The sequence below is a fragment of the Molothrus aeneus genome, chromosome 2 (genome assembly GCF_037042795.1).
Source record: "Molothrus aeneus isolate 106 chromosome 2, BPBGC_Maene_1.0, whole genome shotgun sequence".
NCBI lineage: Eukaryota > Metazoa > Chordata > Aves > Passeriformes > Icteridae > Molothrus > Molothrus aeneus.
In genome coordinates, this window is record NC_089647.1 from 29,923,727 (window position 1) to 29,947,637 (window position 23,911).

General features: G+C 42.1%; 1 protein-coding gene across 1 annotated transcript in view; it reads right to left on the reverse strand.

Moving 5' to 3' along the window:
• Positions 1–22,984, reverse strand: part of GUCY2F (guanylate cyclase 2F, retinal) — a 38,009-nt gene extending 15,025 nt beyond the window's left edge. Inside the window, exons 1-14 of the mRNA XM_066571763.1 lie at positions 22,246–22,984; positions 21,023–21,324; positions 19,175–19,529; positions 15,873–15,957; positions 11,879–11,975; positions 11,243–11,377; positions 9,917–9,997; positions 8,726–8,902; positions 7,648–7,804; positions 6,061–6,210; positions 4,049–4,197; positions 2,496–2,659; positions 2,012–2,204; positions 1,755–1,929 (exon numbers count right to left, since the gene is read on the reverse strand). Of these exons, the coding sequence (XP_066427860.1) occupies positions 1,755–1,929; positions 2,012–2,204; positions 2,496–2,659; positions 4,049–4,197; positions 6,061–6,210; positions 7,648–7,804; positions 8,726–8,902; positions 9,917–9,997; positions 11,243–11,377; positions 11,879–11,975; positions 15,873–15,957; positions 19,175–19,529; positions 21,023–21,324; positions 22,246–22,984 (2,959 nt within the window). The remainder of the gene's footprint in view (positions 1–1,754; positions 1,930–2,011; positions 2,205–2,495; positions 2,660–4,048; positions 4,198–6,060; positions 6,211–7,647; positions 7,805–8,725; positions 8,903–9,916; positions 9,998–11,242; positions 11,378–11,878; positions 11,976–15,872; positions 15,958–19,174; positions 19,530–21,022; positions 21,325–22,245) is intronic.
• Between the last annotated feature and the right edge of the window lie 927 nt (positions 22,985–23,911).

The window sequence follows — 23,911 nt, forward strand, 5'->3', positions numbered from 1 at the left end:
TGGGGGTCACACCCTTTCTCCATCCTTTCCAGTACAGTGAAAGTGTCAGCCAAGTTCTCCTCTCCCCCAAGAGCTTCCCCAAGGCTTTCATGATGCTGATCATTCCCTCTTCATCCATCTTTTCTCAGGAGAAACGGGGTCTAGGGTTAATCAAACTCAGCCATCAGCTCCGTGGCTCAGAGAGCTGGTTTGCTTTGGAACATTTGCTTGTGGCTGCTCCCATGACAGTATGATGCTGCCAGATCTATGCAAAAAAAGATGTGCAGAGTCCTCCACCCTCTTCCCTTCACACCCAATACAACAGTTCATAGCAATTCTGCTTTCCAGATATCCAGAGTTCATAAAAACAAAAAAATGTTGCTACCTCCTGTAGACATCACCTAGGGACGTATTTTTTGGCCAACTGCATGGGAGATACATTGCAGAACTGCTGTCAACAGGCAGCAGCAGATGTTGCACAGCAAATTCCTCTCTTTCCATGTTGAAAATATGCTGCTGGTGCTCCAGAGACTCCTGCTCTGGGCAAGACAATCTGCAGCCATAGTCTCATCTAATTTCTGACAGAGTGTAAAACACACAATGCTCCTGCAATCATTCTTTAATGCTTTACACTTTTGTGAAGGGTCAACTAAGAATCACAAACTTCAAAGAAAACAGTAGGGAGATGTGTTTTAGAGATAACTCCAAAAGAGGGTCTTATAAGGTCTAGGATTCATAATATTGATTTTAACTCTGCTAAAGTTATAGCTCTGTTCTTGGGATATTCTGACTGAGATACTTCCTTTACTCTGCTTCTGTCTCTCAATATGTACATCAGAGACCAGGATACTGACATCTGCAAAATGCTTGCATGCTAAAGCTCCAAAAGCATAGATATTATCAGATAAGCAGAAGGATAAAACCCCAGACATTATTGGGTCAGACTCCTGGGCATTGTTAGTCATTGTTTGGCTTCCCACAGTGGGCAACACCTGGTACTTTAGAGGAAGAGGCAAGAAATCTGGTGACAAACAGCTGGGAAAAAAAGTTGTCTAAAAAAATGTATAAAATTATGAAGGTTCATATATATTATACAAATACTGATTCATGATAACAGCAGATGTATTTTCCTACATTTAAAATACTTTTGCCTATATAACTGTAGTTCTACTGTTTTGGAATTTTTTGGTTTACTTTGGAGTTTAATTACATTTTGTATATATATATGGAACTTCCTCCTTTCATTTTAAATAAGCAATCTTTCTGTTGATTGAATAATTATGACTTCTACATCAGAGATAATGTTTTCTTTATAACATAACTTTTTCTTAAGAGCTGTATCACATTTTTCTTCCAGTATATCCTACCTGTAATAAATATCTCCAATCTTTTTATGCTTTCACTTTATATGCCAGTGTTTCTGTGCTTTTTCATTTCAGAATGGAGTTGCAAAGACATCACTGGGTGTCTGGATATCCCACTTCTGAAGGTGCTATGGCACATTAAAGAGCTATCCATACGATGAAACCCTTGTGACTAACATGCCAGATGCAGTTCCTGGCTGAGACAGAATACAAAATCTCTCCTTAAAATGATACTAAGCCACTTTCCTCCAGAAACCCTCTCTGGGTTTTGTTTTTCCATTTTAACTGCTTTGTTGATGTAGAAGATTTTAAAGTGTCTTGAAAGGGTGTTTTTTGGAGGGCAGGCATGAAGAAAGAATTCAGAGTTGGAAATGCAGTTGAGAAGGAGTTCTCTGGTGTTCAGTTGCCTACCTGTGTGTAGCCCAATTCGTATCCTGAGGGGAATGTCTGGCATGTGCCTCATTTTGAATGTTCCCACAGAGCTGAGGATGTCCAAGGACATGTTGGCTATTTCAGCTGCGTGCTTGTTTCCATTCCGTTTTGGGAGCCCTGAGGCAACCATGTAGGCATCACCAATTGTCTCCACCTAGCAAATACCATCATATTAAGAAATAAATATAGAAATTGAAAAAGATGGAAAGGAAACACAGGATATAATTACTTCTCACCTTGTAAACATCATGGTTTCCAAGAACAGCATCGAACAGAGAGTAAAGGTCATTCAGAAGGTCAACTACTTCAATGGGTTCACTGAGGGCTGAAATGGATGTGAAGCCCACAATGTCATTGAAGTAGATGGTCACCTGGTCAAAATACTCAGGTTCCACAGTGCCACCAGTCTTGAGGGCTTCTGCCACTGAACTGAAACAGCAACACAAAAAAGATGGCAGGGAACAAACCCTTTTCTAGTGCATGCTCATGTGCTCAGACTCTTGGTTTTCTGTGTTCAGATCTTCCACTGCATGGCTGTAACCAGCATTGATTAGAGTTTCTTAGTTTGCTTTGAAGGTGCTTGTCAAAATTGATGGTCAAATCTACAGTGTTGCTCATTTCTGGGGAAGGGTGTTGTCCAGACTAGATATGGGCTTGTTTTGGGGTGGTTTTGGTTTGGTTTTCTGGGGATTTTTTACCACTTAAAGTGCCAGTACTTACGGTGGAAGCATTTGTGACAGCAGTTTTTCTGTCTTCTGTTTTTCAACCTCTAGCTCTTCAGTCCGCTCGCTGATTAAATCTTCCAGGTTGCTTGAGTACTGCTCAAGCATCCTGAGCATTGAGTCGATGATATTGGTCTTTTTCCCTTTGTTGATGGTTTTGAACTGGAAAATCAAACTGGAGAGTTATTTGTCTGTCTCTTTACATCACTGTAGCACTCTGAGTTTAGAAAGGAACAAAAAGCAAATATTGCTTTGGAGGTGTCATGCTGAAGACTGGATTTTTAAATGGCAGAAGTTCAAAGATAAAGGAAAAGGTGAATTAGAAGGTGAATTTGCATCAATCAGTGAGAGTTAGATGAAACACAATCTTACAGTAGTTGTCAACATGTACATTTGTTACAGAGTCTTGTCTGGCTGCAGGTTTGCAACCCCATTTATCCCATGAACAATCTTTAGGGTAACTTGCAAAACTTTGCATTCAGAGGCACAAAGTTCAGGGTGTTAGCAACACTTACGACCTTTTTACATGTTACTGCACTTAACACGCAGTGTACACTGACGTGCATGTGTACTGCCACCTCCATTCCCAGTTCTTCATTGAGTTGTGCTTTCTCTTCCTGACCTGAAGTTGAGCTGCTGGAACTTTCAGATAATTTGTGACTTTGGAGGCTACCTTAGACTCAACAGTGGAGTCAGCAGGTTCAAAATTATTCACAGCTTCATAGAACCAAAAGGCAAAAATTAAGTAAGTTTGTTTACCGGTTTTGATGAAATGCCCTAAAGTTGTGTCAGTGAAGGGTTATATTGGATATTAATAATTTTTTTTCACAGAAAGGGTTTGTAAAACCTGTTTGGAACAGACTGCTTAGGATAATGGTTGCAGTTACCATCCCTGTTAGTGCTCAAGAAGCATGTGGATGTGGCACTTGAGGACATGGTTTAACAGCACACATGGTGGTGGTATGGGGTTGATGATTGATGATCTTAAAAGTCCAACCTTAATGAGTATATGATTTTATCACCTTATAAGAACACAGGAACAACATTGCTTGATCAGAAAGGGGGTTATTTTTTCAGTACCTGTCCATGAGATTGGCCAGTAACACATACCTAGGAAAGCTGTTTAAACAGGCCTCAGGTACACTCATATTTCCCTGGGATATTCTCCAAGCTTCCACCAATCTGGAATTGAGAGACCTCCTATGCCAAACATTGTAACTTTGTCTTTAACAGTCTTTGGTGAATTTTTTTATAGTTATCATTTTAAACACTTTAGAAGATTAAAAGAAAAATTGGTCTGAAGGTGAATAATTTACAAATCTTTCATCTCCATGAGACCATCTCTGCAGGTACACTGCTAATGTGAAGACATCAAGCCCATGTCCAGGCTGCTTTATCACCCCTAAGTCAGGACAATTCTAGGGCTCTGCAACTTCTTCATTCTTTAATAACTGAGTTAAAGCAAAAAAAAAAAAAACAAACCCCAAACAATAAAACACTTCCCTGCCAAGAACAAACAATGGGATTACACCAGCTTCTCTACTTACTGACCTTATGAAACACCTCCTCAAATGTTGGACGTCGTTCAGGGGCTTCAGCCCAGCATTGCTTCATTACCTGGATGCATGCCAGGGGGGCTACCTCAGGAGCTATGTTTGGGCGACACAGGGGAGGGGGCTTCTTCACTTTCCTTATAATTTCTGTGGCAAAGAGAAGATTGGGAAGCACATTGTAAGATGGGGGGGGTCTTGATAGGGGCCAAGGACATGGACCTTTCCTTGTGTCCCTGGCTTGCTTCTTCAGCTGTCACTCTTAGTCCTCAGCACCCAGTGTCTGTGCCAAATGAAGCTGGAAGTTTCTACTTTTCTCTGTCAGGAGTCTCTTGAAGGATTTAAAGAAGATTCATGTCCCTGGAGAACCAGGTTATGAGTAATAAAGTGGCTGGATGGGGGAAGGATGTGTGACAGATGTATGTGTGAGCCTGCAGGCTTGTATTTAATGAAATTGCCTCTGACTCTCTCCACTAGGACCTGCAGTCTTCTAAGACAGCAGAGGTTTATGGCTGAGCCCAGACAGGAAGGATACCAGCCTCTGATGCTTCATCATTAACTGGGAACCAGGACATAGGAAGTTGCTGGGAGTGGCGACAGTGGAAAGTATGTTAAGGGGGAGAGGTTGAGTTCAAAACAGTGTCTGGGAAATGACTCCCTGTCTAGAGCTCCCTTCCTAGAAATGAGGCTTGTAAGGAACTGGGCTTGGGTTTTCAAACCCCGAGAAGTCAGTCTTTTAACACCCACCAAAGTTATGGTATTTGAAATCTTATTTTGCTCAGTGCAGAGCAAGCAAACAGAGTGAAAACCTCTTTCTCTGGCAGAAGTCCTGCTGTTGCTGTGAGTACCCAAAGCTTTTCAGCATTTACAGTCTACTTTAAAGATCTTTGGCTCATTCCCCCAGACTCCACCAAATGAACTAATCCAAACATCTGGCCCCAATATTTCCAGGGGCAGCTGAGAGGAAATGCCTTCCCCAGATTGTTTTAATGTTCACAAGTGAAAGCTCCTTAGGATTGAGACACAATGAATAGAAATTCATCATTTTATCAGGTTAGTAAACAGGACTGAACTGTGTTCAACATTTGCTGGAGGTTCTGCAGGAGGTATGAGGTGGGAGAAACCTGCTAATTGCATCATAGTCTACATCATAGGTCCAGCTCTGATTGACAGAGTGGGATACATCATTAACATCATTGTCCTTGCATTGTGACAGCAGCTTCAGGCATAGAAAAGTCAGGGCCCCATTTTTCCAGCTGAACTGGCACATACTGAATTGTCATACCCCACTTGATGATTGTCCAGCTTAAAATGTGTTGAGAATGGGCTGTCACTGAAATCAGTTAATTTTAGATTGTTGTCACTCCCTCCCTGTTTAATTGCTTCTGACCTGACCCTGACTGCAGTGGGTTTTTTCTTCCCATGGATGCACAGCATTGTTGCACCATGAGCAGCTCCTAAAGACTTCACCTGTTTGCTGTTTCTGATACACATAAGCAACATGATACATCACTTTGACCTCTGTTGAAGAGAGGGTCTCTTTAGAAAGGAAAGGATTAAGAACAAATAGATGGGCAGATGGACGAAATAGGATGTTGGCAAGGGGTCCAGCTCAAAAACTTCAGCCTCCACGATGCACAATAAAGGGCCAATGAGTGGGAAGCAAAGGAGCTTCTAAGCTATGGGAAGTTCTGCCCTCAGATTTCACCCCATACTAAGATGAAAAGTCTGAGTTTCCACAGGGAACTGGAGGTGCTGCAGGAGCCTGAAGCATCCTGGAGAGCACCCAGAATCCTGATCCCAGTGAAAGCAGTGATGAGACATGTACCAAGGCTGTGATGAGAACTCTACATTTTGATGTTTGTTATGAACGTTGTGTTGGAAACAGACTTCTGACACTGAGAAAGGTCATGAGACTAATACATTATTGCCTTATTAGTAAGGGGACTTGGCCAGGCCTTTTATAAAGTGCTCTGCACAAAGCCTTAAAAATATACTGTAGTAGTTGCCTACCTTCAGCTGAGAGTTCTGATGTACAGTAAGGTGGACCCCGAGCAACCACTTCTTGCAGGATGATTGCAAAGCTGTAAATGTCCCCTTTGATTGTGCCCTTTCTGCACATGTCTGGGTCCCGCAGTAACTCAGGAGCTGTCCAGAGCAATTCTAAAAAAATTTCAGAGCATCACATTTCTTACACTTTAACTCAGACTATTGTGAAATAAATGCTTAAATGAATACCTTATTTCAGTCATTTGATGAAAGGTTGGAAAATACTACATTATTTACTGAATCAAATCTTTTACTTCTAGTGGTATGTTAGAAATACTAAACTTCTGTGTTGACCAAGAAAAAAAAAGAATTTCCAAGTTTTACTCTATGGGTTTTTTTAAAAACTGCCACACCAACAAATTGTATCATATAACACCAGCCATGAACTTCAACATAAGAAGTCATCTCACCCCTTCCAGAAGCTTTAACACCATTTTTTTTGATTGAAAATGTTCCTGAGACAAAATATTGGCACCAAATCTTGACTTTCCTGTTACAGTTGTTGCTCTTTTACACAGCAACAATTAACAACATATTTTCTGTAGTTCTTTTTAGATGAAAATAGTTTCTGTAAAAGCAGTTTGTGACAATCTGATGCACAATCTTTATAATCCAATAGTTCAAATGATAAAAGACACAGTTGTAAAATATATCCAACTTCATGAAGAAATGAACTTTAAAACTGTATGCAAGAAATGAACTGTAAAATATATCCAACTTCATGAATGTTCAAACTGAGATTTTGTTAGCCTGGTAACTGTACATTCTGAGAAATGGGGATATAGAACATTTCTGCCACCGCAAATGTGTTTATCTTCTGTAAGGGAGGAGAAGTCTTCTGTCAGACAACTGCCCTATCTGAGACACTGAAAAGGTGTATGCATCAAATTCCATGACAGGGGCATCAAACTCCATGACAGGGGCATCAAACCATGAAATACTATTGGAAAACAGGTTTTGAGAATAAATTGGGATACCAGAGGAACCCCAAAGCAATGGCCACATGAAAGAAATCCTGTCCAAGTCTCCAAACCTGGTCCCATGAGGGCTATTCTTAAGTGGTGGGAATCCATGTGGCAGCCTTTGGTGATTGGCATGTAGAGGGCCTATTTCAAAGAGACCTACATAATTTTGTCTTTTAGACGACTTATTTTAACAAGAAAAAGTGTCTTTTTATTTGGGATAACATAAAACTCTAAATACAGGATTGGGTCTAAGGATGTGAAGCCATTCTACCGGCTACAGTACTGATCAGATTTCAGGAACAATTCAGTCCTTCTCCATCTGCAACAAGCTGAAGTTCTGTCACTGCTTACAGTAAAATATATTTTCTTTACCACATCACTCTGCTATTCACTTCACTTTCAGGCAGTCTGAAAAAACCTTTGCTTACCCTTTCTTATAACAATGCATGGTATGGAGGAAACTAGATGTAGTGAGATTGAGCATGAAAATCCTTGTGTGGCCACTGGCCTGAAATTGTACTTGGACAAACATCTGTTAAATCAATGGACAAATATTAAAAAATATATATTTCCTCATCACACCCACCTTCTGGGGATGGCTGAATATAGGGGCACTTCTGTGCCTCTAGGATCTCATTATAACCATAGTCAGTGATCTTCAGGACAAACCGGCCATCCACAACACAGTTACGAGACTTGAGACGTCCATGGGCAAAATCTCGGTGATGCAAATATCTGATTCCCTATGAAACACAGAAAAAAATACAGGTTAATCCTTAAGAATAATCTTATCCATCAGCACTCAGAGACACCAAGCCACTTTGTCACCTCAGATGGCATCAAATGCAGCATTGACTCTATGTCAAATGCAGTAATGATCGAAATAAAAAACTATAAGACAAATTTAGAAATGGATTAGGTACATGAAATAGGTTTGTCTGGGCCCTAAAGTAGTATTAGAAAGGTCGGACAACTTCAGGAAGAGTCAGATGCCCCCCTCTGTAGCCCTGTGTCTCACTGCACCCAGAGAGATAAGAAAGTGGACACTTTCTTTTAGGCAAGGATAAGAAAGTGGACACAAGGGTTACCAAAGAGGTCAAACGAAACCATGAAGAGCTGAGTGGCCCAACCCATCTCCCTTAAGGAGGTTCAGAAGGAGGATCACAGACTACAAGAATGGTTCTGGTGGTCTACTCTCTGGAATCCACCTGTCCCAGATTAGTAGTTCACTATTAAGACATAAAAACTTGGGACATGATTGGAAGTGTGAACGCTGCTAAAGGGACCATATGTGCAGCCATCCGGCAGCTGGGGATGGATACTGTTTGGTTCTATGGTGGATGCACTTCTGATTTATGACAAGAAAGGGCCTTTGCAAAGAATAAATTTGTCACAAAATTCTGTTGTTCCAGGTGATCAGTTGCAGCCTGATATGTAGTTTTAGCCTCTTGTCCTGCTGTGTAGTTGTAGTTCTATTACCCCAAATGGTGCTTCTCTCAGATGGAAACAAAATAAAGATAAGAAATCTAATTTAAAGACTGGTAGAATTACATCCAGATTTGTTTTCCCTGTGTTATTATTAAAAAGCAACTTTCTGATTGAAATAGCTTAGTCATCATAAAAGTCCCCTTCAGCTCATGCCTCAGCAGGAGCAATGGGTTTACTTTAATTAGATCCATCACAAGAGAGGACTTGAACATCCAGTCCAGTTTCATATCCTCATTTCTCAGCAAGTCCTCCAGGCTGCCTCGTGAGCAGTACTCTGTCACGATGGCAAAGATGCCACAGTCTGAGAAAAAGCCCAGGAACAGATTCACATTTTCATGACGCAGATCCTTCATCTGAAACAAGACAGCAAATCACAGTGAGACCAGGTCAGCCAGACACCTGCTTGGTAGCTTCTTGGTATCACTAGATGCCCTTTTCACACTTGTACTCCCAAACAGCCTTCCTCAAAGATGGGGACACAAACTACCTCTCTGGTGCTTAATTTTGACTACTCAACACTCTTTTCAAGCTTTGTTTTCCTTAGTCTATCCATTATACAAAGAAAGCAAGATAGCAAAAGCAAACTAAACAGAAGTTTGTGTTTTGTTTAGACAAACTGTATTGAATCTTTCACTAGGCCAGAATGGCTTTGCTGGGATAGATTGAGTTCAGCATGTGGATCTTGCTCTGAACTGGAAACAATACCATACCTAGAGAGTCCAAAGTCATCCATCAATGGTGTCTTTGGAGACATGAACTAGTAAATTTGTTGCTTTTACATGCATAAAAATGCCACTGCTATGTTAGCAATAGATGTTAACAACTAATGCCCTTGAATTTAGAAAACAAGTATGCTTTCTTGTCATTTGTAACAATAAAATTGGAGACCAAAATTAAGCATCTGAGAGGCATCTTAGGTGGAAACACAAAGCAAACTCCAGAGAAATGCACAACTGTGTCTGTGTCACACTGTCAACCCATAAAACAGGAAAACATCTACCAGTGCCTCACACTGTGGAGGGATGAGTTCCTCAAACCACTCTGCCTTTGCAGGCAAGGTCACTTGAAGGATTCATTGTACATTTAACATTGCACCAGCTTGGAAGTGGCAGGTCTGGGGTGGGGTTGTACAAGCTGCTGACTTGGATCTACGGTAAATTAGATCTATAGTAAATTTGGATCTATGGTAAATTTGTCAGATGCAGTTGTGCATGGTCCACTCTACCACATTTCACCAGACAAGACTCATTGACAACCATAATGCATGATTTAATGAATAGACATGAGACAAGGGCAACAAACACACCCTGAAGCCAAAACCACCCCGAGAAACCTTCCCTCCACATGTCATCATGCCCTATTCCTACCTTCCTTAAGATGCTGGTGGAGCTTTGCCTCAGATTGTGAACTGCTCCTGTCTCAAATTTTTTCAGCCACACCTGGTCTCCCTGTCCACAATCACAGAATCAGAAAATGGTTAAGGTTGGAAGAAACCAGAGATGGACCATCCAGTCCAACCTCCCTGCTTAAGAAAGGTTATCCTAGAGCACATAGCACAGGATTGTGTCCAGGCAGTTCTTGAATATCTCCAGTGAGGGAGACTCCACATCCTCCCTGGACAATCTGTTTCAGTGCTTGGTCACCTGCACAGCAAGGTTTCTTCATGTTCAGGTAGAACTTTCTGTGCATCAGTTTCTGCCTTTTGCCTCTTGTCTACTGAGAAGAGCCTGGCTCTGTCCTCCCAACACCCTCCCTTCAGATATTTATAGACATCAGGGAGGTGCTCTCTTAGCTGTCTCTTCTTGAGGCTGAACAGGCCCAACTCCCTCAACCTTTCCTCTTCAGAGAGCTCCAGTCCCCTAATCCCAACACAGGTGGGTGACAGAGCAAATCTCTGAACAACAGATAACATTGGTATCCAAATCTGAATTTCAGGTCCTTGACTTTGAAAGTGGCTGGGGATTTTTAATGTTCTTGGCAACAGATTATTTATATACTGAACCCAAATAAGAATATCCACAGCAAACCTTCAAAAAAGGGGTGAAGCAGGACCTTCACCTGGATCACAACTTCATGCCTGGAAGGTTTCTTAGTATCTGATAAACAGCAATAAATTGATTAAAAAGGAAAATAACTCTGACCAGAGCTTTTCTCTGGAATTAATGATTGATCAAATTTATTTTGCTCCTCTTCAGGAAAAGTTACCATGCCATTTTTTCAAAAAGCTGCATTTTCAGGAAAAACCTGATGGATGTGGTGAATTTTCTTGGCCATTGCCTCTGCTTAAACGCCATACAGTCCTATTGCCACAAAGGGGAATTTGAGCTTCCATTACTCTATTTGGATCCTGTCTTGTAAGAAAGTTCCTTATTAGAGATGTCACCAAATAAAGACTGTCTTGTAAGAAAGGTTCTTTATGGTGCCACCACCATAAAGGACCAGACTGGCAATGTTACATGTGAATGTTGAATATTCCCATCCCACATGACTCCAAGTTGTCACGGTGAGGGTTGGGACAGACTTGCCTTAACCACTGCTAAGTCCATGCTTGGGAGTAACTTATTTTCATACTTAGGGTTTGTTCAAGCTATCTCCATCCTGGGACCTACAGTACTGCAGCCAAACACTTCTCCCCCTGGAGCAGTCCAGTGAACAGAAGCAGTGGGAGAAGACTGCATGAGGTCCCCACCTACCTCATACAGAGCCACATTGGAGGTTTCATGGGTGGCCACTGTGCTTTTCAAGGAAGCAGAGCGGGTTACGGATATCAGGCTTCTGTTCTTGGCTGCTATGCTGTTTGCATCAGTCAGACTGTCCAAGGTCAGCCTCTGGAAGGCAAGGAAAGCAGGTGCTAGGCAGTTACCACCTTCGGGTGTAAACCTCCACTCCAGCTCCGCCTTGCAGCATGGATTCTGGGTAGGGAAATCATGGGAGTGTCCCGCAGCAGGTCACCTGCTCTGGATATGGACCAGAATGGACCAGGAATGGTTCCCAGTATATTTGAATGCAGACACTTTATTTTAGAACGTAAGATGGTTTATCCTTTTGGCCATGCCCTATGTTGTACCATCCAACCTAAGAACAAGGAATAAGCCCTGGCAGCTAGAAGGAACACAATCAAGGCTATGGTTTTACATCATCATCAAAGCTCTGACATCTTATCTGAAACTCAAAAGCACTCAGTATATGGGGAATTTTCTAATTTGCAGGGAAAAATGACATGAAAAAGTGAAATTATGCTTCCAGAGCTTCTTGAGTATGAAAATACCACACAGCAAATCTGTTCTAGAGTGTTGCCCCAAATTCCTTTAACAATTAGAAGGACTCACCTTTCTATGTATGTCTGGGTTGATGAAGACGAGGTCATCCAAGGTCAGTATGATCTTGTTCGGACCCCTGAAAAGCTGGTTGTTCAGGATACTCTGCCTGCAAGAGTTGGAGAGTCACAGTTATCAGTTTTAGGTAGTGCATTGGGTCTGACTGAGGTAACATTCCCAGCCCTTACAGTGCTGTGCTTTGCACTGGTAACTGAATGGGTGTTGATACCAGACCAGTGTTTTGGCTACTGCCAAACAGCAGTGTCTTTCTGACATTCCTTCCCCTCATCAAAGAGAATGGGAGTGGGCAAGATCTTGGGAGGGGACACAACCAGCGCAGCTGACCCAAATTAGCCAAAGTGATATTCCATACCACATGACATCAGCTTAGATATTTAAGCTAAGGGAGAGAGGAGGAGGGGGGGCATTCATGACTTTTCAATGTTTGCCTTCTGAAGGAACCATTATGTGTGCTGAAGCCCTGCTTCCCAGGAAGTGTCCAAACATTGCTGCTTATGGGAAGTAGAGACTGATCTGCTTCCTCTTCAGCTCTTGTGCACACAGATCTCCGCTTGTTTCTTTCTTTTTGCTGAAATAAAACTGCTTTGTCTCACCCTGCTGTTCATTCTACATATTATTCTCTCCCCTGTCCCAGTGGGAAAGGGAGTAATAGAGAAACTGAGTGGGCACCTGGCACCCGGCCAGAGTCAATCCACTACAGGTAGGTAGCCAGTTTACACCTCCTCTGAATTCCCCACACCTGGCATCCCTGCACCATTGGACCCTGCCTGCAGTGCTGCATCCAGCTCTGGATCCCTCACTTATGAAGGTCATGGACCTGTTGGAGCAGATCCAGAGAAGGCCATGAAGATGATCAGGGGGCTGGAGCATCTCTGTTATGGAGACAGCTGAGACAGCTGGGACTGTTCAGCCTGCAGAAGAGAAGACTGGGGATTCTGTAGAGCACCTTCCAGTGCCTAAGGAGAGGGGCTACAAGAGAGCTGGAGAGGGACTTTTGACAGGGACATGGAGTGACAGGACAAGGGGGAATGGTTTCCAGCTGAAAGAGTGCAGGTTTAGATAATATATTAGTATGCAATTAGTTTCTGTGAAGGTGCAGAGGTTACCCAGAGAAGCTGTGCCAGCCCCACCCATGGAAGTGTTCAAAGCCAGGTTGAATGGGGCTCTGAGCAGCCCAGTGTAGTTGAAGGTGTCCTTGCCCATGGCAGAGTGGTTGGAATGACATGATCTTTAAAATGGCATGGGAGTGGGGAAGGGCGTTGGTGAAAGCAGTGGACAAATCACCATGCCTTGGCTTGGACTTAAACCCCAAGTCATGAATTACCCATTTCAACATGGATAGCAACAAAAGCTATCATCTCAAAGGGTCTTACCACAGATAGACAACTGGATTTAATCTGCTTACAAATATTAATTGGATGTGTATGTAAGCCATATTTTGTTTTGATTTGCTTTTATTTGTCATATCCCAAATCATTCTCCATTAGGAGACAAAGACAAGTTTTATTAGTCCAGCTGGTCTGGTCATGAGCAAACCACATTTAGGCACACCAGCCTTTCTTAGGGATGGAAGCTGAAGTGTAGTTAATTTATAAGAGCTGCCTGGACACAAGTTACTGTCTAAACATGCTGTCTGAGTGTCTATATTGTAGCATGGTGCATTTTGAAGCACAGAGCAAGATGTGCCCTTGTAATGGTCACAGGTCTATACAGAGGGAAAAGCTGCAAGGGATGAGCAGTATGGCACACGTGACATCACACCTCATCATTTTGATGTGGACATCAGGGTCTAACACTGAGCACAAAGCAGCAGTATCTATTAGACAGTCAAAAACACCTCAGCCAGGAGCAGAAAGGGAAGGGAAAGCTCCCCTGTTGCCCTCAGTGTCACTTCTTTTGCTTAAGGGATTTTGTTAACACTACAGCAGATGACTGATCGGCGCTCTCCTAAGTGTTTCCCTGATGAGGTGGACAACTTTTGCTGATGTTACTGTAGAAGGACACCACCACATAAAACAACCCCAAGTCACCACAATTCACTTTTCCTCTCCATGTATCATTCTGGATATTTTAGAGGAGCATGGGAAGCTTTTTGAAGCTGAGAGGAAGCCTTGGCCACATAACCACAGGCTTTCCTTGGGATGACATTTCTCTAAACACACCATCCCAAGCCACCCAACTCATCTTTATGAAAAAAAATCATCACTTATGTACCTTTCACAAGGCCATCTGAAAAACCTTGCTTGATAAATCACATCCTCTCACTAAGCAGGGAGGAAAGCATCCCTCTGCCAAAAGCTAAGCAGAGAGAGTGGAGTGACTCATTTAAGGTCATGCAGCAGATCCCTGACAGAGCTAAGACCAGAGCTTCCACATTTCAACTCAGACCATGCTGTGGTTTAAATTTAGTTCCAGACATGCCCCTTCCTAATATAAATCACTGTCTGAGTCATGCTGGAATTTTTCTTCCTTTGCAGATGGCCATACATCTTTTCTCATGACCAAGCCTTCCCAAGCACAGTCTGGGGCTGGTGGAAGATCTTACAAATAGAGTAGGCAGAAAGATTGTCATTTATTTACTTAATTGTAGGGGCTGGTGGCCAGCAAACAGAGCAGGGTTTCAAAGAGTGAGTGGGTGGAGGCAACCTCATCAGTGTCTGCAGCTCTATCAGAAGCAGCTGTGGAAGTGGGGGAGCTGTTTGGGGTGTTCTTGTTGGGTGGCCCTAACAACTGGGCTTGGAGGGATGATTCAGGAGTGGAGACAAAACATGTCTCGGAATTATTTGGGAGGCAAAGCTGGAGGGAACAATCTAGGAACTCTGCTCTGCTGAAGTCATAGCTGCTCAGTAAATGTGCCTTCTAATTTCAGTCTATTTTCACTCTAACTTCAGTCATGAGGACATCAATAATTAGAGACAAACTACTCCGGGGGCTATAGTGACCTTGCCATGAGCAATCTGTAGCTCCTGGACCAACCAATCCATTCTGGCACTTTTCTACCTTGGATATGGAGTTGGGACACAGATGTGACACACAATTATGGGAAATTATTCCTTCCCCAGAACACTACTGCCTTTACTCCAAAGATCTCCTGCCCAGACCAATACATATATAATGGGAATGACCAGGGAGCTGAACCCCAGGTCAAAACAGAGAGTGAATCAACTTGATAATAAAGATGTATCCTTAATATTTGCTTCAAATTCTCTCCAGAGGTATTTTCTTTCTTTTTAGTGCATGGAGAAAATACAGAGGGTCAGCCTCACATGTTTAATAGGAAACATGATTATACTAAAGACAGAAATTCAGGCAAGAATGATCTCAAGTAAGAAAAATACTTGGTTTCAACCCTCATATTCTCATAACAGATTCCTGTATTTGGTTTATATGTCATCCTTTGCACTTCCAAAGTGATAACCACCTTCCTAATGCTTCAGCAACAAACTGCTGGAGCAGGACAAGGGTGTGAGGAGCCCTTCCCCTCAGGAGGAAGGAGCAGCAGAGGCAATGTGGGATGAACTGACTGCAGTCCCCATTCCCTGGCCCCTGTGCCCTGGTGGGGAGGAAGCAGTGAATTTGGGAATAAGTTAAGCCTGGGAAGAAGGTGGTTTTAAGATTTTATTTTATTTCTCATTATCTTACTCTGATTTGATTGATAATAAACTTAATTTCCCCACATCAAGTCCATTTTGGCTGCTGTGGTAATTAGTGAGCGATCCCCTCCTGACCCCATCTTGAGCCATGCGCCTTTTGTTGTGTTTTCTCTCCCCTGTCTAGCTGAGGAAGGGAGAGATAGAATGCCTTTGGTGGATGCCTGGCATGCTGCCAGGGCCAACACACCACAAATATGAAGAGATATGTGGCTGGAGAGCCAAGAGCAAAATCAGACTTTCTGTGTGTGCATAGTCTAAACTGCTGGCTAAAGCAAAAGCCTTACAGAGAAGTTAAAAGTGGCACCAACTCAAATACCTGTTGCAATTCTCACCTGATGAGAGAAGCCAGGCCCACAGCACACAACACCAGGACAAATAACAGCATTACTCCCAAGAAAATGACTGCAGGCTCAATCCCTGTGCAAAGATGGGAAAAGAATCAGTGAATTAGAAAATCATTTTGATTTAGGAAATAATATTAAAAACATCAATATCAGGCCATTGGATTAAAAAGTCAAATATTCAGCCAGAAGAATGCTGGAAGACAATTTTAATGCAATGTTTGTTTATACACAATACACAAATACTTACTAACTTGACATACATAAGACTTCAGCTATGCTAATTATTTATTTCCATGTGCTTTTTTTTTCTAAACAAGACTTAGAGCAGTGGACCAGGGGAAAAATAGTTTTTCTTCAAGTAAATAAATAGACTCACAGGGAATTGTTAAGTTTTAGAGGAAGCTTCTGCAAAGTTCATAACTTTTTAACATTTGTCTCTTTTCTCTTGAAGAATTGAAATTCTGAAAAAAATCTTTATCTTGTGGTACCAAACCAACAGCCAAGGTGAGTCACTGGCCCATCTGGGCTTTTTCATTCTCTGCTGCAAATTTCTAATGTTGAAAAGAGAAGAAGAGGAGGAGCAGCAGAAGGTTGATGTTCTCCACAGCACATCCATCAGCAGAAAGTACTGGAGCCAGATACTTTGCTGATGAGTGTGTTTACTAGAGAGCTAAGGGAAGCTGATATGACTGCATAAGCTAAATTCCAGTGGGAACTGTTTGCTGTGTCTCTTCTGGTTTTTAACTTTTCTATTTATTCTGCTTATATCCATAGATCTACAAACACAAACAAACATGGAGAAATTTGGATTGACGAAAGGTTCATGACTCTATGTTACACTGGCACCTATGTGCAAGCACTGAGACCTAGAGGATTGCAGTGAAAGCTGAAGGCATTTTTGAAAACTGGTATTTGTTTCAGGAAAAGTCAGAGCATTTTAGCTGAAATTTCACTGCTTCAGTCTAGGGCTCCAGGCCCTGACTGCCCTCACACAAACACAGAAAAAGGCTGCCCATGAAAGCTGTGGCTGCTCCATCCATGGCAGTGTTCAAAATTAGGTTCCATGGGACTTTAGGCAACCTGGTCCGGTGTGGGATAGGAATAGATGGATGGCCTTGAAATGTCCCTTCCAAGCCATACTATACTTCACAACTAACCAGAAGTAAAAGTAAGCTAATTATGAGCATATGGGAAAGAGCAAACTTACAGCATGCTTGAGGGAATTTATGGGATTGAGTTAAAGTCATTAGGGAATGCTTTAAGGGAACTGCAGGAGTACATGAAACTTCTCACAGGATCTTTAGGGGAAAGGACAAACATGGGTAAAAGGAGAGATAGAATGGGTCAGGAATGCTCAAATATCTGAGAGAATGGCGATGCTGGTCACACATAACCATGTTGTGCATTTTTTCCAGGCATTTGATCAGTGCAGTAATTCCCACCTTCTTAACCCCATCTATGTTTTTTTTTTTTTCCTGGGTAACTGTGCTCTTTGACTGTGTATGACATTTACCGACTTAACATCAACCTAACTCACAGGGAAGGTAAGTTCTGGAGGGTGGAGAGAGACCACAAGTCTGCAGTCATCTCCTGCACAGACTGAAGGGTTTGAGAGATGGCTGTGGGGGAATTTAGGTTTGGACCATCTACCAGAGGATGCATTTGTGAGTCTGAAGGAGGTGAGGCTGTGAGATCTGCTAGCAAGCTTGGAGCCTTATTATGAGGTGCATAAGGGCAGCACCAGGCCATTTCTGATGTCCACGTCCCAGCAGTGCCTGTAAAGACATAACTCTCCTGTATGTGTTACTCTGCCAGTGACTGGCTGTGTCTGCACTCTGTGTGTGTGCCCATGTCCTGGGAACACCAGCTCAGCCCTGCTCCTGGTGAACCTGGAGTTAGGAAGCACAGCAGCCTGACAGCTTCTCATCCAACACTCCTCCAAGCCTAACTTCATACAAAAGCTAGAGTCAGCCTTGTATTTAATTCTAGCCATAAAGTTCAGTCTCAAATTCTAGCAATCATAATAAATTACTGTTTAATTGACAGATGCCTAGAGCTTTATGCCTTTGTAAAGGTATGAACATAAAATCTGAGCTCTCTAAAAATCGGTGGGATTTTTCTATAGACTGCAATGAGATGTTAAATTGCTACATTGTTCCTAGGGGCAGTGTAAAATTAGATATATGATAGTGTTATACTTATCTCTTCTATTGCTTGCCAGTTGCTACAAGATCAGTACATCTCCAGTTCTCATGGAGTGACACTGATTCATGTGTCAGCTCAGTTATGGCTAAGCCAAGGAGAATGGTTTTCTCAGCTACTGAATGAAATATTCCATAGATGTAGTTAATTTCATCTGTTTAAGACATAACCTGGAGCAATAGGTGTAAATGCTTGGTATTTTAAGCAAATATGAAGAGGAGGTTGAGTACCCTACCCTGAGATTTTGGCTTCCCTGTGAACTTTAGACTGCATCATAGTTGCCTCAATTTAAAAACAACAAGTAAACACAGTGCTTCCTACAAACCTAGGAAGTAGCACAGATATCTCTGCCCCCAGATTGATTACTACCTGTGTTATCTATAATAACTCAAATTATTTTGAGTAATGATTATCATTGTTTCTCAATGAGATGAGCTCTGATTGTCCTTCACTCCTCATTGCTACCTGAAAACAGGAGCAGGGGTGAACAGGCAGGATGCTGAGGGCCTCTGCTCTTGTGCAGCTCTCTTAGGCTGTCTTCAAAGCAAATCCTCTAAGTGTCCTGTCCCCCAGAAGGACAGAGACACAGTGCTGGGTGCAGCCTCTGTTATATAATGGTCACTGCTAATATTGGCCAGTGTTGAATGTTATACCCAGAAAGCCCTTTCAACACATAGCAGTGGTAACAACCTTATTGGCCCAGGAGAGTAGTGGGATTAATGGCTCTGGAATTGTTGGAAAAAATGGGTAGCTGTGATATTTAGTGGTAGGATTGGCAGTGGTGGGTTAAGGGTTCAATGATCCTAGAGTTTTTTTCCCAACAAACAAAAATGATTGTATTATTCTATGAGCTAACAAGCAATAAGAGAATATTGTGGATTGATGGTGTTACCTCTGCACAGGATTCCCATTACAAACAGCATGATGACTGGGCATTTTTATATTAGATCCTTGAATTTAGACTTTTCTGGTTGGGGAGTTCTAATTTAAAGGGGTAACCACTTGAAGTGAGAGAAAAGATGAAAGAAACGAGAAGCATGAACTCAAAGCCATTTCATCCAGTTTTTGGTTCTTTTTTTCTTTCTTACCTTCAGTGCAGAGAACATCTGGATCAAACCAACAGGTGGGGTCTGGTTTGGGTGGACTTTCATTGGGAAAATGGATGGCCCGGCCTAGGGGCAACACAGAGCCTGAAGACCTGTCCAGCAGGTGGGTTGGGAAAAGCTGGTTCCCATGACCATCTGTGTCCAGTATCACATAGTTGTCCAGCCCCTTCCCACAGCTGTCTGTCTCTACCTGGTGGCTAAATCCACGGAAGCTGAAGTTTTTTGTGTGCTCAGCTATGCTGGCTCCTGAGGCTCTGACTCCTTTCCTCCAAGCACTGTCCATAGCCATTGCCATGAAGTAAATGGCATCATAGATTGTTCCAAAGAGTGGAGAAACCTAAAAATACAGGAGAAATTGAGGATAAACTGCTCCTAACCTTCAGTTCGAGATTGGTGGCAAAAATACTTTCCCCATGACTAAGCTGTAACTTAAATACTGAGATACCAGAACATCAAGGCCCACAGAGTAATGGGTTTGAAGAATCTTCAGTTGAAGGTAGACCCAATATATGCATGACTTTGAATATCTGTCTTTTCTTATGGTGTATTCACAAAATGCAATTTCAAAATATTTTTAAAACCACACAAAATTGCATTATGATGGGAAAAGCCAAGATTCTGAGCCTGATATTCAGCTGAAATTTATCACAAATTTATCCTGCCTCAAAACATTTCACTAAAATATCTTCTACAAATAGAAGATTGAAGTCAGAGGCTCCATACAAAGACAGGAAAAGTGTCATGCCCAAAAGATTGGTCTCATCTGTCAAAATATTATTTATCACAAAGATGCAAAAATCCCCCAGCAGACCCACAGCAAACTTGTTCTGTGGGGTAGCAGAGCCTTTTCTGTTTGCATTGCTCCCTTCTGTGCCAGACTTGATTTAGGAAGCTTTAACACAAATGGTGACTTTTGTAATCACATGGTCATTCACAGCTGGTAGGTGAAGAGAGATTATAGCCATACACCTGTGAGAAAAATGAGGAGTGCTCTTGGGAGCCACAGACAAATCTGACATTTGTGGGATTAAGTGATCAGATGTAGATATCTGAAATGAAGTACCTGACACTCAACACAGTTAACCTGGGCTCTCATTAAACTGAAGGGAAAAAAATTAATGCTTTCAAGTCATGATTCATCTTCTTCTAAAGTAGATCCGTGCAGATCTGATAAATTATGCCTTAAAAGTACTTGTAATTTTTTGAAATGTCATAGGGTAATTTGAAGAATAGCTCAGCTAACTCCTGTATCTCTTCACCAGTATAAGATTCTCCAATTCTTGTAAATGTTCTCAAGGTAAAAATTGATTTGGTTTTTAATAGGCTACCGGGGACTTTTAGATGATCATGCTGACAAAGAATAACCTTGACTATAGTGCTAAGAAGAATGCAATAGCAATGGTCTTAAATGTTTCCCTCTAGAAGCATCCAGTATTTCTTTAGTCTGTCTCATCCTCTCAAATTCTCAGTCATATGGATATCTTATTTTGATTCTCTACAAATTCCATGGACTTCATCCACCTCAAGAGATACCTTTTCAATTTAAGTCCATTGCAGCTAGCACACAGCAAACCAAATCTGAGCGCCTCAGGCATAGACCCTTTCTCTTGAATTCCCATCATAGTCCTACAGTTTAACCAAGTGAGTTATTTTGCCAGACACCTGGGAAAAGTGACCTTTCCAGATGAGTGCAGACCACATTCAAATTTCTCTGTATTTTTCTAAAATGAAAGTGTGCAGGCTGGATTGAGTCTTCCCTGTACTTTTTCTGTAACTATTGCTGTTTCCTATTGACAGGTCCCAGAAAAGCTCAAGAGAAAGACTATTTACCTGTGTGGCTTCCAAATCCCTGATTATTTCACCACTTTCTTTAGCTTCCCTGAATGCATCATAGAAAGTCCTTTCTCCAGACTCCAGCGTGATGGTCAGCACAGCATCATAAGCCTCCCGGAGCTTGCTGTCATTATCAAAGACACTGAATGAGTTGTTTTGGTAAGGCAGACTGTACAGCAAAGTGTCATAGGGAACAAAGATGTATCTTCCATCTGCTAGTCCCATTTCCAGAGCTTTTGTGAGCAAGGCGGCCTGTTCCTGCCCTCCGATGAGAACAGAATGCATGCACAGGAGAATAACTGGAACACAAGGATAGTGCAGAGTGTTAGTAATTTGCCTGATGTTTTCAACATGAAATAGCTCTTGCACCCCCAGTAAAAGAGCTGCCTGAGCTACTTTCTCAGGTCAGATTCTGATGTTATGTGCTGGGGAAGCTGAGAGTCACACCCGTTTTGTTCAACATCTAGAGGTCTGTAACACCTAATAAAGCAGATGGTGGGTGTTAACCATTTCTGGAGCTGTAAAGAAGGAATGGAGAGAAGTTTTGACAGAAGTGAGGCACAGCTGAAGATGATGGGCAGTTGTGGTCATTGCTGTCACTGACCAAAGCTTGAGCTTTCCCTCTGTGTGTGCTGAGCTGACAAATACAATGCAGCTGTAAGCAGTGCCCAACCTCCAAATGCTCACCCTGCCACCAAATATACAGATTTTAGGATGACACAGCTGGCTTGTGTTTAAACATCTGGTCCATGCTTGACTGTCCCAAAGTCTGTGCCTTTTCTTGCAAAATGTCATGGGGCCAATGTTTGGTGGGGAGATCTGAAATACAGGACACAGCATCAAAGCAAGATTTTTGATATTGATATTGATTTTTGATATTCCACAATACAAATCACCTTAAATATAAAACCTTCCTATAAACTCCTCTTTACACAAGCCAAGCACAGAAAACCATCTACAAAATGTTGGTTTTTTTTTTTTCAGACAAGCTGGACCCAATCTTTCTGGTTGTAGTAGATGATTTTGGCCTATATTCATCAGATACAAAATGCCCAGCATTCTTTTATGTGAAGCCCTGTCTGCTTTAGGATCAGAGATAAAATTCTGCTTGACTTAAATCACTTTAAGTTTTCATTCTCTAAAGTATGTCCATTGGGTAACAATGCAGTCCTACCCTGGGGAAAAAAAATTAAAAAAGGAATGAGACTTAAAGCACTTACTTTTAATGTTATTAACTTCTTTAATCTTGTTCCAGGTGTCTTCAATGCCTTTTTCTCCCTTATGCACGGATGTAACAATGCCTACAGGTAGCCCATGGTTCCTGAATGCAGTTTCTGCCTCCTTGGCTGTGTACATCCAAATATCATCACTGGATGCAATGATGCCAACATGAGCCCACCTAAAATATTTCATTATTGTAAGCAAAATTTGGGTTGGAGAGGGCAGAGTTCTTGCAAATGCATTATGGCGGATGGTGGAATCCAGCTTATAATTGATGCACATCCATGAAAAGATAGCTTTATTCCAGTTTTTCCCTAAATGTGCAGCCACCTCACAGAAGCCAGGATTTAGAGGGCCTATAAAAGCTGAGGAAAACTTTCCAAAGTCAACAAATCTAACCAGAGCTCTTGGTGTGTCACATTCTTCTTGCAGGATCACATAATCCAGCCGGTGGCCAAGAACTAGTGAAGGATCTCTGCTTATTCGTCCCACAGCTAACCTGGCAGCCACATGGGGAAAGGCTTTGGAAAAGAAGGGGTCACAGTTCCAGGGTCCAAGCAGTCCAATTTTAAACACAGAGCAACGTGCTGGGGAACAAAGTAGGATTATTCCAAAGAGCAGCCACCAGAGTTCCTGGAAAAATGTCTTGAATAAACTTCCAGTGTTGAAGTGATGCACTCTGATGTGCCTCGACAGCGCCCAGGAGGATCTGTGAGTACCCCACAGGAGAAATGACATTGTTTCACAGGTGGGTAGATCTGCACCAAGTTCTTCAGGAAGCAGGCAGAGTGTTACCAGATGCTGGAAGGAAAGCAGATTATGTTTGCCTTTCACCACCTGTATTTGTTCCATGCATGTAGGTACAGCTGAGTCAGCCCAAGCTTCACAACAGCTCCCAAGGCACAAGTCTTTGGGGAGCCAAACCCACACACAGACACGTGGACTTGCACCACACCAGCCACCTCTACATGCAGAAAAGTGTCCAACCAGTGTCAGACATGCCATAACCCTTAAATGCACACTTGCATGAACACTTTAATATGTTTTGCAATATACTGTGAAACCAGGCAGTGAGGAATGAGTCTGCCTTGTTTGCAGCAGTAAGTACAAGCTATGGGTACACTGTGCTTCTGGTTCCTAAGAAAGACAGTTTCAAAGTCATGCAGAAAAGCAGCCATATAAGAAAATTAAAAGGTGAAGTCAGCTAGGCCATCAGCTTCCCTCAAAAATCCTCAGTGAGTTGTGAATATGAATCAGAGCCCATACAAAGACAAAAACTCACACACACATATATAGACACACATATTCATATACTTAGGGATACATATGTATATGCATACAACTTTAAAACTTTCTGGAAAAATTTTTCAAGGGCAATTCAGTCTCTTAAATCTGACAAATTGAAAGGTGGATAAACAGATAATCAGAAAATGAGGGAAAGGAGGATTATGATTTGAATTTAGATAAAGAACTGCTAAATAACAGTCAGGTCAAAACCTTTGTGTACGTAAGTGTGCTTCAAACATTCTTGGTTAAATACTAGGAGCCATAGGGTTGTTTGGGTTTTTTTTTTAAATAACAATTTCCCCCTTCACAGCCAAGCACAGAAATACCAAAGCCATAGCAGGCTCTCCTCCATCTGCAGTGTCACCCCATGGCTTCGAA